Genomic DNA, 13,528 nt, shown 5'->3' with positions numbered 1-13,528 from the left:
ATTATGACGAGCCCAAGACAAGCCTGAGATTCTGTAGAAATTGGAAGAATTACGTCCGCAGTTGAGATCAGATCAGTACAAAAGTTACCTTCACCGTCTGTTACGTAACGTCCAGGTATATATTATTTCTTTTGTACCTAACAGCTTGTCTGGCTGCTTCCTCCTTGTTTGTGCTCCTTCGGCAGCAAGATGTCCTTGTTCGAAGTGACCGGATGGTCCGTTGGAGCCAAACCAGTCAAGGAGACTCGAGACACCCCATCTAAAAAGCGTAAACGTTCTCCCAGCGAGCAGCAAGTCAACTTCGACAAAATCATGAACAAGCTGAAAAGCAGGGTTGGTGTGGATGAAACGAAGAAAGAGAAAACCAAGTCTTCGAAAAGGAATAAACGAGGCAAAGAATCTAGGCCAAAGTCCGGTACCAGCGATGTTAGCGAACTGAACATCTCAAGGCCAAAACTGCTAAAACCGCGGATATCTGTCGACGAGGAATCTGTCCGACCTGCAAAAAAGGCAAAAACAAGAAGAGATTCAAAAAGAGATTCAGCGTCTCCAACAAGCATCGCTTCGGCCTTGTCATTGACTTCTCCGACCTCAACGCCTGCTGTAACAAACTTGACTCCGCTGCAGCAAGGGATGAGGCACAGTCTGGATGGTGCCAGATTCAGGTCGGTGTTAAAAAGCTTCAACTCTGGCTGTACATGTCCTTATTTGCTTAGGATGATCAATGAAACTCTTTACAAGTCTGAAAGTCGTGAGGCCCATCGTTTGATGCAACAAGATCGAAAGGTTTATGAGGAGGTTCGCCTAGATGCTCTCTTGTTAATCTTATTTCATTCACACGGTACAAGTACCATGCAGGATTCCGACATCAGGTTCAGTCTTGGCCGACTAATCCGGTAGATCACTATATAAATTTGCTCTCTTCGTATCCTCCTCGGACAGTAATTGCGGATCTGGGCTGTGGAGATGCCACGCTTGCGAAGGCATTGACTCCTAGAGGCCTGAATGTGGTCTCCTACGACCTGGTATCGGACCGTGAATACGTGATTGAAGCAGATGTTTCTGATCGGATACCACTTCCTGGCTCGGAAGGAAGTGGGAGGGAGAAGACGATTGGTTCTGCGCAGGTAGTGGATGTCGTCGTCTGTGCATTGAGTCTTATGGGCACAAATTGGCCGATGTGTCTCCGAGAAGCGTGGAGAATCTTGAAGCCCGAGTGCGTTTTTTCTTGCCACTGTTGTTCGTTTTCAATTTAATTCGACTCGTGTAGGGGAGAACTCAAAATCGCTGAAGTTACGAGCCGTTTTACTGATGTCGAAGAGTTCAAAAATCTGGTAGGAAGCATTGGTTTCCGTTTCAAGTCGAAGGTTTGTCTTGCTTAAAGAATGTGGTGGGTTGGGACTGATGAACATACAGGATGAACGTAACACGCATTTTATATTGTTTGAATTCAAAAAAGCTGCACGGAAAGGCAAAAGTGATAGCGAATGGGAGAAGTTGATGTCCAAGGGTGAGATACTCAAAGCATGCGAGTATAAGCGGCGGTGATCCATAGCGGTACTTATCTACACACAGTCGTACATACTAGAGATAAGATTATTGATATGGACCCTGATCCGCATCTGTCTTTTAGTCCTTCAATACGTCTCCCATGGCATCCACTGTCAACAGGCTCTCTAACCCAATCATTAACAGTGAGCTTGCACAGCTTCGTCTTGCGACAACTACTCCGAAGGAGTTCCGCGAGGTATGCACTCACAGTAGGCATGTGGATGACACTAACGAAGGGATCAGGGTATTGAGAGAATAAGTCTGCTTTTAGGCTATGAAGCCTCAAAAGATCTCGAAACTCAGACCTTCCAAGGGGTGCGTACTCAGAGTTCATCGAGTTAGGCCGCTCACAGCCATTCTCTTGCAGAAATCACCCGTCAGTGGGTTCCAAGGAGAAAAGATCAAGCCAAAGATTGGCTTAACACCTATTCTACGTGCTGGTCTGGGTATGACTAACGCAATGGTGAACTCTTTCCTCCCCGACGAGATATCTGCGTTCAAGCATCTTTACAGCTCTCCCTCTTTCCGTCAGTAATTTGTCTTGTGCCTTCCGGCTCATGACATATGTCTATTCCAGAGACGCGCACGTGTATCACCTCGGCCTCTTCAGGGAGAAAGTGACTCTTCAACCCGTCGAATGTGATAAGCTATGTTGCATAGGATTAGAGACAGACTACTAATGTTATTGCCCAGATTACTCCAAGCTCCCGCCCTCTCCTCCTTGTGATTTAGTGTTTCTCTTGGATCCTCTCATTGCAACAGGTGGAACTGCACTGGCGGCGATCGCCATGATAACCGAATGGGGTATTCCGAGTGCGTCCTCAGATTGACAAAGGAGATGGAAGCTGATCTGATGCATGATAGTCAGTAAGATAAAACTGCTGTCTGTGTTGGCATCCGAAGACGGTCTACGCCACATCAAGGAGGAAAGACCTGGTCTCGAAGTAAGGCTAACAAATGCTTAATGTGATGTGAAAGGAGCTGACTAAGCAACACGAAAGATCTGGGTGGCTGGAGTGGACCCAGTGTTGACGGAGGACGGTATCATAAGCCCGGGCTTAGGCGACACGGTAGGTTGCAGCTACTCTATACGATCCGAGACTGAGCAGTATGCAGGGAGATCGGCTGTTCTATACGCTGTAGCTAAGTACTTACTAGATAATATCACGTGACTGAAGAAAACGCGATCGTTAGCACAAATGAGTTGACCTGTTCTCGTGAAAGAAAAAGACATGAACGGAATGCGGACGGCCTCCAGCTCCTTTCCACCTCGCAATGACTTCCTCTGGCTCAGATACCCCCCTCTCCTCGTCTGCAACCCTTTCACCCCCCTCCTCTCCCCGTCTCAAGTACCTCTTAGATCCTCCCCAAGAGTCTTTCTACGACAACCCCCATGTCCAGCCCTCTACTATCGTTGAGCACATATCGTCGCAAAAATCCAACAGCTCTTTTGTCTACATCTTCGATCTTGCAGAACAGGTTGGCTTTGGAACTTCCACCAAGGCATGGGCGAGGCATGGACAATCCGCTCCCGTAGTTGATTTGCAAACAAGAGCCGGCGCGGGACTAAGCCTTATCGGCCGTTTGTCTCAAGGCACTAGTGCCTATGCAGACGCAAAAACAGTCCTGACTGCTTATACGACCCCAGCAGGACTTGCTCAGATGACCCCCTCATTTTCCTACCTACCCCAGGCTACCGCTGAGAGCAGGCTTGTCGTTCAAGTGCCAGCCGTAACTTCTACTGGCGACACTCTATCGCTGTCCCCAAGCCTCGCATCATTAGCGGCTACATGGCCATTACTTTCTGAGGGCATTGTCGTGTTACTTTCTTCCACTGCTCAGCAAAGTATCGATTTTGCCAATCTTGCTTATCAACTCAAGCACTCTCACGTCATTCATATCTTTGACCATCACACTAGCGGACGAGAGTTCGGTCAATACATTTCCCCTCCTCAGCCAGTTGCTCAAGAGTCTGTTGCGGAGGCATTGGCAGCATCCGGATATTCGCTTTTCGAATATGCTGGGGATGCTCATGCTCATACCGCGCTAGTTCTTTTGAACGGCCCTCTTGCTCTTGTGGCAAAAGCCATAGTTCGTAATAGTCCCTCTAGCGGACTGGGTGTCGTCATCGTCAATGTGCTTCGTCCGTGGAATGAGGACGCCCTTCGTCGCACCGTTCCGCCATCTGTCAGGGATATTCATGTCTTTGACGATGTCCCCAATACATTGACGCATGGCAGCCTTCACGCTGATGTTTTCAGTGCCTTGTGGACGCCCACCAGTAACCTTGGCATCCACACACGTCGAATTACTCCTTCGCACACTCATCGGTTTTTAAACTCTGCCGAAGCCTTTATTCAGTATGTCAGCGACATTGTGCCATCTTTCCCCGAAGACTCTGTGTATATCGGAGCGGTAGCTGCAAAGCGTTTGTTGCTATTTAGCAGCCCTCAGTCACCAATTTCACCACTTCCTCGTGTCGTAGAGAGCCTCTTCACCACCGGCTCCATTCGTGGTCGTCTTCTCATGGACTATGACATCTTCTCAAAACAGGGTGGCATCGCTGCTAGCCGCCTACTCCTCTCCAAACAAGATAGCTACCATCAACTTCCCCTTTCTATCGAGGTTCCAACTGAGCCGTCAGCCCATGGTCTAGTCGATTTTATTGGCATCCTTGATCAGAAGTTACTCAGCACACATCAAATCTTTGACCTCGCAAAAGACAACTCCGTGGCTTTGGTTGTAACTTCGTGGACGACCGAAGAGCTCCTTGCTAACCTTCCCGCGGTTGTTACCGCTTCAATTCTCAAGAAAAACTTAGCTATCTTCACAATCAATTCGTGGGATGTGGCAACCAAGTTAGCAGGTGCCCCGGGATCGACCCATGATGCTATACAGAATATTGTTACATACCTCGCATTCGTTCGGCTTTATCTTGGAGCTGCAGCGGATGAGCCTCTTGTCCAGAAGCTCGCTCAACGCGTTTTCCAGGAAACGTTCCAAGGTATATCCATCAGCAAGGTTAGTTCGCATGCCTGGGCTGCTCTGGAAGAGATTATCGTTCCAGTTTCTTCTGATCCGACTCCTTGCCCTCTCAAAAACTTCGAGTCGAATGCCATCGTTGTCGAAGCCGATCATGGCGAAACATTTGTGAATGGTTCGAGGTTGGGCTCGTGGCATGACGCCGCGAAACATCTTCTCTTCCCTTCTATATATGCACCCGATGAAACTCTTGCAAGCGGCGAACGAGATCATCAAGATCCTTCGCTGCGGCCTGAAGTTCCCGATCGTACTTTCCTCGTTACTTGCACTGTCAATCGTCGCCTTACACCTTTGGATTACAACCGCAATGTATTCCACCTCGAGTTTGATTCTTCTGGTACCGGCCTCAAATACGCCATCGGTGAAGCACTTGGCGTGCATGGATGGAACGATGAACAGGAGGTGCTTGATTTTTGTACGTGGTATGGAGTCAATCCCAATCATCTCGTCACTATCCCAGTTCCCGGTGGAGAAAAACTACACACTCGTACCGTTTTCCAGGCACTCCAACAGCAAGTGGACCTTTTCGGGAAACCACCAAAGGCATTCTACACAGACCTCGCCGCATTTGCTACCAATCCCGTTGACAAACATGCTCTATCGTTCATTGGCTCACCCGAGGGCGCAGCTACTTTTAAGAAGAATTCGGAGAAGGATACTGTAACGTTTGCGGACGTGCTGAGGATGTACCCAAGTGCGAAACCTGGTGTGGAGAAGTTGTGCGGTTTAATCGAGGATATCAAACCAAGGCATTACAGCATTGCGAGTGCACAAGCTGTTGTTGGGGATCGTGTCGATCTTCTTGTTGTCACGGTCGATTGGTCAACACCAAACGGTAGGTTATTCGATATTCGTTTTGTACGCTCGTTCTTATAGTTTATGCTCTAGGCGAGACTCGCTACGGCCAGTGCACTCGCTATCTCGCTGGTTTGAAGATCGGACAGAAAGTTACGGTATCAATAAAGCCCAGTGTAATGAAGGTACGTTCTACTTTGACTGTTCGGTGTGAACAGTTGGTGACATTTGTTTAGCTGCCTCCTAGCCTCAGACAGCCTCTTATCATGGCTGGTCTTGGTACCGGGGCTGCACCGTTCCGCGCGTTCTTACAATATCTTGCTTGGCGCGCCGAACAAGGTGAAGAAATTGGTCCTGTTTACTACTACTTCGGTTCGCGTCACCAATCTCAAGAGTATCTTTATGGTGAAGAGATTGAATCCTGGATATTGGACGGCGTTGTAACTCGCGCCGGACTTGCGTTTTCGCGTGACGGGCCGAAAAAGGTTTACATTCAGCATAAGATGCTGGAAGATTCAGAGATATTGGCAAAAATGTTGCATAATGACGAAGGGGTTTTCTATCTTTGTGGACCGACATGGCCCGTACCTGACGTTTACGAAGCCCTTGTGGATGCTCTTGTGAAATACAGAGGAATGGATGTGGTTGCCGCTGGTGATTATCTGGAAGGTTTGAAGGAAGAGGAACGGTATGTGCTCGAGGTGAGTTTATATATTGGATCTTGGTCGAGTTTTTACTAACGTGTTCACTAGGTGTATTGATATTTTGCATATATTTCAAGGAATTTCTATTTCGTTTCGTGGATTCATTTATAATAATCATTGATTCGTCGTAATAACATGCCATTGTATATAGTCGAAGAGTAGAACACGGAATGTGAGAATTAGCTACAAGTAAGATATGGAAAAATAGGTGCTAGGTCCGTAAAAGATGGCGAACATCATTCTAATATGCAACCTTCTTGCGCTTCGGCCAGAAGATACAATAGCCGATCAGACCAACGGTTGCGAGGATAACGACAGCGAGAACAACTGAAATTGCAATACGAGCTCCATGACTGAGTCGTTGTCTTGAACAACCAGTTTGGATGGCGGCATCACAAGGTTGTCCAGTAGGCTTGACCTTTGCATAAGCACCCTCCTGTAAATTGGTGTAGAAAGGGTCAGCTGTAGCTTGCATGACATTATAGGCTGCTAGAGTCAGGAACGGAGCATTGTAATCCAAGGCAATCTAGAATGCGAAAAGTGTCAATTTCCATCGCAGCCGAGAAATTACTTATCAAGGTAGCTCACTTCGGTTTCTGGCCAATCGCTTCGGATGTCGAAATAATTATCATGCACGTCAGGTCCACCGATAACCGCTCCGTAGAGGACGTATGTCGTCTTCACGGGATCAGTGTCGATTGCGCCGATATTTGATCCGCCGCTAGCCATTGCTGAATGGGGATTGGATGGTGAATTGGGATTGATGCCGATGACGTATGGAGCTATAGGATTTGTGGCGTAATGTCAAAATGTAAAAAGGACTGGCGAATGGGCTAACCTGACATTGGGTTCTTGCCCAAAGCATAGTCCACTTGAGATTGAGCGAATTTCTATGGCAAACGGTAATTGCATGTTGTGAGAACTATGGACGTGCGGGAGGCAGAAGATCACTAACCAGATATGAATTTCTTTTGTCAGGCGACGAGGCATATGGTGCATAGCGTGTCAGGAGCATGGCGGCGTTCATAGCTGGGTTTAGACTGGCTTCGTCTGAGTCACCATTGTAATATAGTAGTCCGCCTATGGCAAAAAGTCAGTAAGCTCGAACGAGCATGACGGTGGATTGGACGTGCCTTTGGTCATCATTCCTGAGCTGCGACGTTGTACGATCTTGTCGAGATAATCTTCGGCTTTGGAATGCCAATCGGCGATGTTACCAGAGACGGAGGTCGTGCTCTGTAAAACTTGAGTAAACAGGATAGGAATCCCAGCTGATTTGCTATCCCAGTTGAAGACACCTTCTTCATCATCTAGATGATACTGTGTCCAGTATGAGGCCGCTTGGTTAAATAAATCCTGCGAGTCTGTTGCCCAGGATAAGAACAGAGCCGCTATAGCGAGCTCGTCTCCGTAATCAGACGACCCATAACTTCTACCGACGGCAGGAACGGATTCCTGATACAGCCTCTGACCCCCTGTAGCACTTACAGCGAAAGAGTACAGAGATTTAGCATGAGCTAAAAGGGTATCAGCATAGGAAGTATTCGAAAGTCCGGCAGGTCCTGAGGGGGCATTCTTGAATCCTTTATTGCGGTATAGATTGGAACATGCAGCAAACGCAGCGGCCGTACCCGCGACAACATCAGTACCGGGGTGCGCTGCGTCGACTCGGAAGGATGTTCGAGGGGTTGGGATGTTAAGGTCACCACCCCAGTAGTCATCATCATCCGTGGCTGTTTGTGGAAAGCAATCAGGGCATATTCTTCTGGAGAAAAGTCGTGTTTGATGAACTGACGATTTCCGACCAAAACGTATAGGGTATTGTCATTTGGATGTGCCTTGGCAGTTGTATGATTAGCTCCGAGTGGAGATGAATATAAATAGATCACACTTTAATAAGCCAATCGAGTCCCCAGCGTAGCATACTATCCAAATAAGCCGTTTGATTGGCAAGGTCATAGCCTGATGACTGAGTGTCAATACGGAACGCGGGAGCAAATTTTTTTTACCTTGACCAAAGTCTGTCGCCCCCCAGCAGATAGACATGAGCGTGAAACTCTGAAACGATGCGTCACGTTCCGAAATAAAGAGGCTGAAAATCAACTTACGAGGGGGAAAGTAGCTTTGATATAATCTTGTCGAACAGCATGAGCAAGAGTAATCAGGAGGGATGAACGAGGATAATCACCTCCTGCGTCATAGTATCCACCTGTACACCGGGTCGATATTACGACGAACTGGAAGTTTGAAGGGAATCTGCTCACCACTCAGATCAAGTCCCACATCCTTTCCGTCATCGAGGCAACTTGAATTACGCCAAGAAACTCGGGTTTCACTGGGAAGTTGACCGCTTCGCTGGGCTTCATAGAAATATAGTAAGCCACCCAAAAGGTTTGTCCACTGAGAATTTGGCCGTCCACTCGGTGATTGGATGGTGCCGAACGATGCATTTGGGGGCAAGTATGGGGGAACTGGTAGGGGGAGCTGGGCAATGCATAGGGAAACGAGGCTGAGTAGTGAAGTGACCGTCAGAGAGAGGAACATGGATCGAGAGGCTGACTGCAGTATCAATTAACAACATTAAGTACGTTCCGTGAAATTAAACCTAAAAATAGCCTTTCGTCTACCAGACTCACGTGAAAAGATACCGCTCTATACATAAACCGAGGCTAGAGTTCTGTTTGCATTAATGGAAAAACCCATCGCGACTTGTGTCCTCGGTACTGGCCTTTCCGGCTTGACTTTCCACGTTCCCTTTGTCCTCGCGCTCAAGGATCTCTTCTCTCTCCATTCTGTGCTGGAAAGAAACCCTACTCAAGAGGGCGGGAATGTCAAACGCCGTTTCGGTACAACTGTCAAGATTCATAGAAGCTTCGACGCTATAATCGCAGATTCAGAGATCGAACTCATTATTGTAGGCACACCCAGTGACACTCACTATGATTTCGCAAAAGCGGCTCTTCTGGCTGGAAAACACGGTGAGACGAATTTCTGTAATCAACAATGTAATCTGACGCTCCTTTTTGTTTCTTCTTCCTCAGTACTTGTGGAAAAGCCTGTCACCCCTAATACTAATCAGGCTCGAGAACTTTATGACATCGCCAAATCGAGAAAGTTAGTCCTCTACGCCTATCAGAACCGACGATGGGATGCAGATTTCCTGGCCCTCAAAAAACTCCTTTCGCTTCCGGAGACATCGCCCCAGTCCATTGGATCAGTCCTTGAATTTGAATCCCAGTTAGCCATTCAAACTTTGAATACCCAGGCCTGTATTGATGTCATCCACAGTTACGATCGATACCGCACCCAGTTGAAGGGAAACTGGAAAGATGAAGCAAGACCCGCGACAGGCCTCACATACGACCTAGGGTCACATCTTATCGACCAATGCCTTTCCCTCCTCGGACGCCCCGATAAAATCACGGGCTTCGTCCAGAATATAAGAGGAATCGGAAGTCCGGATGTGAATGACTGGGTAAGCAGGTTGACGGAGCATTTTCGAAGTTCTTCCACCGGGTGTGCTCATGACATTTCTCCGATTGTTAGTTCACCATCCATCTTCACTACTCCAAAAGTCCTAGCCGACCGTATCCTGTTACCGCCATTTTGAGGGCGAGCATCCTTTCTGCTCGGTCCTCGCAACTGCGATACGTCGTTCGAGGAAGCCGGGGCACTTACATCAAGTACGGTGTTGATGTCCAAGAAGATCAACTAAAAGCGATGCCGACGCCTGAGACCATCTTCGAAGCTGGTTTTGGAAAAGAACCAGAGTCTTTGTGGGGCACGGTAGAGAATGTGCACAATGATGGCGTGACGTTCAGCAAAGCAATGTGAGGCATTATTCTTCTCTGCCTCACAATATCCACTAACTATTGCCAGATGGCCGTCGGACGCGGCTGGTTGTTACGTTGAACTGTTCAAGAATCTAGCAGCAGCCATAAGGGAGGGTGCGGAGCTGTCCGTGCCCTGGAAGGATGCGCAGACAGTGATTGAGTTGATTGAGCTCGCCCATCAAAGCTCGGAGGAGGGAAGGACGCTTACTGTCCCGCCGGTCATGTGACATGATGCGATGTAGCGTCCCTATGTGAAAGTTCCACGTACTTACTACTACATAGCCTTTCCTTTAGCCCATGTCTATGGTTCAGCTTCGTATCGAGCTGCCTACATACGCTCGTTCCTTTACCATTCAAGTGCTAGACACTTGCACCGTACGTGAAATCAAGGAAGAAATTTCTCGCGCATGTCCTGGGCGACCCCGTGTAGAGGGTCAGAAGCTCATCTGGAGAGGACGCTTTCTAATGGACGACGAGAGCGTCGAGACCATATGGAAGGTGAGAGCACACCGGATTTCTGAGTCGTCATCCTTATGACTCGAGTCAGTCTTCAAATGAACCCCGTGTTGTACACCTTTCCGTGCATCCTTCTGCCTGGGCTACTGGGCCGCCAACTATATCAGCTCAATCAGCATCACAATCTACCCCTGATCCTACCTCAACACAACCTCCACCTCCACCTATATCGACAACCGCTCATTCCGGCACTCGGTCTGACATTGCGGCTGAACAGTTACCCTATGTTTTTGCAAGACATGTAGAAGCTATTGCTGTGATCGTGGAAGGGCGTGCCAATCCTGCGGGTGTCCATGCCATGCCGCGCCAACGGGAGGAAGCTATCAGAGTCATGGCAGCCAACGGTTGGACTTGGCCATCTATCTTGGATGAGCCGTACCCAGAGATCACACCAGGTGGTGTGAAGTATGAGCGGGTAGTCGTCCGGTAAGATATACAGTAATTGGTCAAACTCACACTCAACTGTTTGCAGCGGTGCTCCTTACCTGTCTTTGCGAAATGATGGCGCTGAGCCAACTCTAGCTCAAGCCCATGCTCTACGAGTGCTCGGCTATACATTCTCGATTCTTATGAAGGAATTTCATACAGCATCTCAGACTCAACCTGCGTATACCATTACACAGACCAGTCTTAATAACCAAAACATGCATAATATCCCTCATATCAACGATTTGCTACAGCAAATGGGCCTACCGCCACCTATGCCCAACGTCAATGCGCTTGGTAACCAGGATCAGCTTCGGCCTCCAAACGTATTTCAAGACATCCCCTTACGCCCTCTGCTGGCACCTCTTTTTATGCTCTTGCTCCGAACATCTCTACTGCTCTATTTTGTTGCTCCCACGCGCAAACCGATCTTTGGAATACTTATTTTAGCGTGGATGCTGTATGAGATATGGCAACCTATTCGTAACAATCTTCTACGGCATCTACAACAGAATGAGCGGCGCGTTCAGCAGCCGGACGGTGGACAAGGCGGTGGGCAAGGTCCAGTGGGTCCCGGACAGGCAGCTGCCGCCCCTGCTGCGCCCGGACTCAACAACCTTCCAGCGGTGCAAGGGAGAAATCAATCAAGAGCTTTGATGGAAACGTTAGGGAATATGAACGTTGAAACAGAACAACGCATTCTGACTGAGGCAACCCAGGAAAACCCGAGAGAACCCAGTCTAGGCCACAAAGTTATCACATTTTTTGGATTATTGTTGACAACACTTCATCCTGCAATCTGGAATCAGAGGAGAGCAGTACTGCGGTCGAGAGAGGGAGCGCTTAGGACCGAAGTGAATTCGCGGAATGCATTGCGCCGGACGGACCTGGAAGATGATGAGGCACGCAGGCAGGAGGAGATTGCAGAGGAGTCGCGGCGGCTTCTTCGAGAGATGCACGGGCGACGCCCTCCATGGGTACGACGGTATATTGCTCGGGTAGTAGATGCAGACTGGGTTGACGATACGGACTAGATTAGTCACGTGGCGTCTAGCATTGTACTAAACTTCCTTATTTGATTCAATGGCCTTGTACTCATACCTTCACCTTTTCATCTCAAATGTCTACTTTCGATTCTCTCATTGCGGACCTGACTCGTGATATGCAGCGCGTTCAGCCCAAGGACGCTCTCCAGTTCTGTGCCAACTGGTTCCAATCCCGGTTAGAGGAACAGAGGGCAAGAACTCGAGATATCCTCTCCCAGCGATCCAACCATCTCAACGTTTCGCAAGAACTTTACGCTGACGCACATTCCAGCGGCAAGAGGAGCACTTCACCATTCACACCGCCGCTGTCAACACCCACTGCAATGCATCGGTCACCTATGAGAGCCAGCATCGCTAACAGTCCATTTGGAGCTCTGAATGTTCCGGGAAACGCCCTACTGCAAGCAGCTGTTCCTAATCCAACCTTCAGAATGGGACCGCAGGAGCAACCACCAACATCACCTCTTTCATCGACTCTTTCTCCCTTCAATCGCTTTGATACCATTACTCCAGCGGAAATTGATCCCAATGACCTCTTACACCCTCCCAATTCTGCTATCTTCCAACGCCGCACTTCCGTTTCTGCGGAGTCCATCGACGTTGATGCATACCCTGATGCTGTTCCACCTGTCTTCCCAAAAACGCCAGAACAGGTGGAAAAAATCAGAGATATAGTTAGAAAGCTCTTCATCTTTCGTGGTCTCGCGGAAGATCAAGAAAAAGCGGTACTTGATGCAATGCAGGAGCGATTCATTAAAAAGGGCGATATACTCATACGACAAGGGGACGTGGGAGATGCTTTTTACGTAATTCAGTCGGGAAAACTCCATGTGTTCATCAAAGACGACAGACCTCCTGCAGGCGAAGTTCACCCCGTGTTGGGTAGGAAAGTTGCAGAATGTCCAGCTGGAAGTTCTGTCGGTGAACTTGCTTTGCTTTATGGACATCCTCGTGCAGCTAGCGCCCTCGCAATGGAGGACTCTCATCTTTGGTCCCTCGATCGTATGACGTTCCGCACCATTGTGCTAAAGCTGGCCCACAGGCGTCGAATGATGTACGAAGGATTTTTGAGCGGCGTCGAGTTGTTATCATCCCTTGATGCGCAGCAGCGGAGCAAAATTGCAGATGCTCTTAATAGAGAAGTTTACCAGGCTGGGACGACTGTGGTGGTGGAGGGGGACCCTGGACAGGACAAGTTCTTTTTGATTGAGGATGGGGAAGCCATCGTCACTCAACAAAACAAAGAGATTAACCGCCTCAAAAAAGGAGACTACTTCGGAGGTGAGATCACTTTATCACCCGATACCATTATACCTGCTAAAGTTACAATTTCCAGAACTCTCCTTGCTTCATGAAAAACCCCGTGCCGCGTCTGTGGTGGCGAAAAGCAAACTGGTAGTGGCTGCTCTGGATGCGGCTGCTTTCCGGCGTCTACTTGGACCTTTGAAAGACCTCATGGAAGAAAAATATCGCCATTAATTGGATCTGGCGGTGCAGAATGTTAGGCTGTATCTATATTACATATGGAGCAGGTATAGAATTGTCATCGCTTTTCATTTGATGCGAAATGACCTGAAATGACCTCACAAGCGGATGATCGAGATCATAAATTAGC

The 13,528-nt window shown here is 48.5% G+C and overlaps 6 protein-coding genes across 6 annotated transcripts; 5 read left to right on the top strand and 1 right to left on the bottom strand.

The window, feature by feature from the left end:
* Positions 1–125: 125 nt before the first annotated feature.
* Positions 126–1,614, top strand: AGABI2DRAFT_191974 (hypothetical protein). Its single transcript, XM_006460145.1, has 5 exons — positions 126–665; positions 717–798; positions 849–1,216; positions 1,271–1,367; positions 1,417–1,614. Exons 1-5 carry the CDS (start codon positions 190–192, stop codon positions 1,546–1,548), a joined length of 1,155 nt encoding a protein of 384 aa, XP_006460208.1. The 5' UTR covers positions 126–189; the 3' UTR covers positions 1,549–1,614.
* Positions 1,615–1,641: 27 nt separating this feature from the next.
* AGABI2DRAFT_191972 (hypothetical protein) lies at positions 1,642–2,755 on the top strand. Its single transcript, XM_006460144.1, has 9 exons — positions 1,642–1,747; positions 1,795–1,866; positions 1,919–2,014; positions 2,065–2,078; positions 2,129–2,190; positions 2,245–2,364; positions 2,416–2,495; positions 2,553–2,621; positions 2,668–2,755. Exons 1-9 carry the CDS (start codon positions 1,652–1,654, stop codon positions 2,692–2,694), a joined length of 636 nt encoding a protein of 211 aa, XP_006460207.1. The 5' UTR covers positions 1,642–1,651; the 3' UTR covers positions 2,695–2,755.
* A 65-nt stretch (positions 2,756–2,820) lies between these two features.
* Positions 2,821–6,188, top strand: AGABI2DRAFT_220025 (hypothetical protein). The gene is made up of 4 exons (XM_006460143.1): positions 2,821–5,428; positions 5,482–5,573; positions 5,625–6,089; positions 6,141–6,188. The coding sequence occupies exons 1-4, from the start codon at positions 2,827–2,829 to the stop codon at positions 6,147–6,149; spliced, it is 3,168 nt and encodes a 1,055-aa protein (XP_006460206.1). The 5' UTR covers positions 2,821–2,826; the 3' UTR covers positions 6,150–6,188.
* A 145-nt stretch (positions 6,189–6,333) lies between these two features.
* Positions 6,334–8,636, bottom strand: AGABI2DRAFT_150171 (hypothetical protein; the record flags this gene model as incomplete). Its single annotated transcript, XM_006460142.1, has 11 exons — positions 6,334–6,618; positions 6,681–6,874; positions 6,931–6,982; positions 7,048–7,172; positions 7,226–7,825; positions 7,888–7,930; positions 7,984–8,054; positions 8,102–8,150; positions 8,201–8,226; positions 8,281–8,301; positions 8,357–8,636. 11 exons carry the CDS (start codon positions 8,634–8,636, stop codon positions 6,334–6,336), a joined length of 1,746 nt encoding a protein of 581 aa, XP_006460205.1.
* A 145-nt stretch (positions 8,637–8,781) lies between these two features.
* Positions 8,782–10,152, top strand: AGABI2DRAFT_150170 (hypothetical protein; the record flags this gene model as incomplete). Its single annotated transcript, XM_006460141.1, has 4 exons — positions 8,782–9,070; positions 9,134–9,567; positions 9,639–9,922; positions 9,972–10,152. 4 exons carry the CDS (start codon positions 8,782–8,784, stop codon positions 10,150–10,152), a joined length of 1,188 nt encoding a protein of 395 aa, XP_006460204.1.
* A 502-nt stretch (positions 10,153–10,654) lies between these two features.
* On the top strand, positions 10,655–13,518 carry AGABI2DRAFT_184700 (hypothetical protein). Its single transcript, XM_006460140.1, has 3 exons — positions 10,655–10,867; positions 10,914–13,194; positions 13,250–13,518. The coding sequence occupies exons 2-3, from the start codon at positions 11,988–11,990 to the stop codon at positions 13,390–13,392; spliced, it is 1,350 nt and encodes a 449-aa protein (XP_006460203.1). The 5' UTR covers positions 10,655–10,867; positions 10,914–11,987; the 3' UTR covers positions 13,393–13,518.
* Positions 13,519–13,528: the final 10 nt, after the last annotated feature.

Source organism: Agaricus bisporus, assembly GCF_000300575.1.
Source record: "Agaricus bisporus var. bisporus H97 unplaced genomic scaffold AGABI2scaffold_4, whole genome shotgun sequence".
NCBI lineage: Eukaryota > Fungi > Basidiomycota > Agaricomycetes > Agaricales > Agaricaceae > Agaricus > Agaricus bisporus.
Note: the sequence above shows the minus strand (reverse complement) of the source record. Positions and strands in the feature narration are given on the sequence as shown.

Bases quoted from the DNA above. Each gene is read 5' to 3' on its own strand.
- AGABI2DRAFT_191974 (XM_006460145.1), top strand. From the start codon at position 190: ATGTCCTTGTTCGAAGTGACCGGATGGTCCGTTGGAGCCAAACCAGTC. The intron at 666-716 runs GTCGGTGTTAAA...TTATTTGCTTAG, and splicing joins CTGGATGGTGCCAGATTCAG to GATGATCAATGAAACTCTTT. The intron at 1,368-1,416 runs GTTTGTCTTGCT...ATGAACATACAG, and splicing joins GTTTCCGTTTCAAGTCGAAG to GATGAACGTAACACGCATTT.
- AGABI2DRAFT_191972 (XM_006460144.1), top strand. From the start codon at position 1,652: ATGGCATCCACTGTCAACAGGCTCTCTAACCCAATCATTAACAGTGAG. The intron at 2,496-2,552 runs GTAAGGCTAACA...GCAACACGAAAG, and splicing joins AGGAAAGACCTGGTCTCGAA to ATCTGGGTGGCTGGAGTGGA. The intron at 2,622-2,667 runs GTAGGTTGCAGC...AGCAGTATGCAG, and splicing joins GCCCGGGCTTAGGCGACACG to GGAGATCGGCTGTTCTATAC.
- AGABI2DRAFT_220025 (XM_006460143.1), top strand. From the start codon at position 2,827: ATGACTTCCTCTGGCTCAGATACCCCCCTCTCCTCGTCTGCAACCCTT. The intron at 5,429-5,481 runs GTAGGTTATTCG...TTTATGCTCTAG, and splicing joins CGATTGGTCAACACCAAACG to GCGAGACTCGCTACGGCCAG. The intron at 5,574-5,624 runs GTACGTTCTACT...ACATTTGTTTAG, and splicing joins TAAAGCCCAGTGTAATGAAG to CTGCCTCCTAGCCTCAGACA.
- AGABI2DRAFT_184700 (XM_006460140.1), top strand. From the start codon at position 11,988: ATGTCTACTTTCGATTCTCTCATTGCGGACCTGACTCGTGATATGCAG. The intron at 13,195-13,249 runs GTGAGATCACTT...TACAATTTCCAG, and splicing joins AAAAGGAGACTACTTCGGAG to AACTCTCCTTGCTTCATGAA.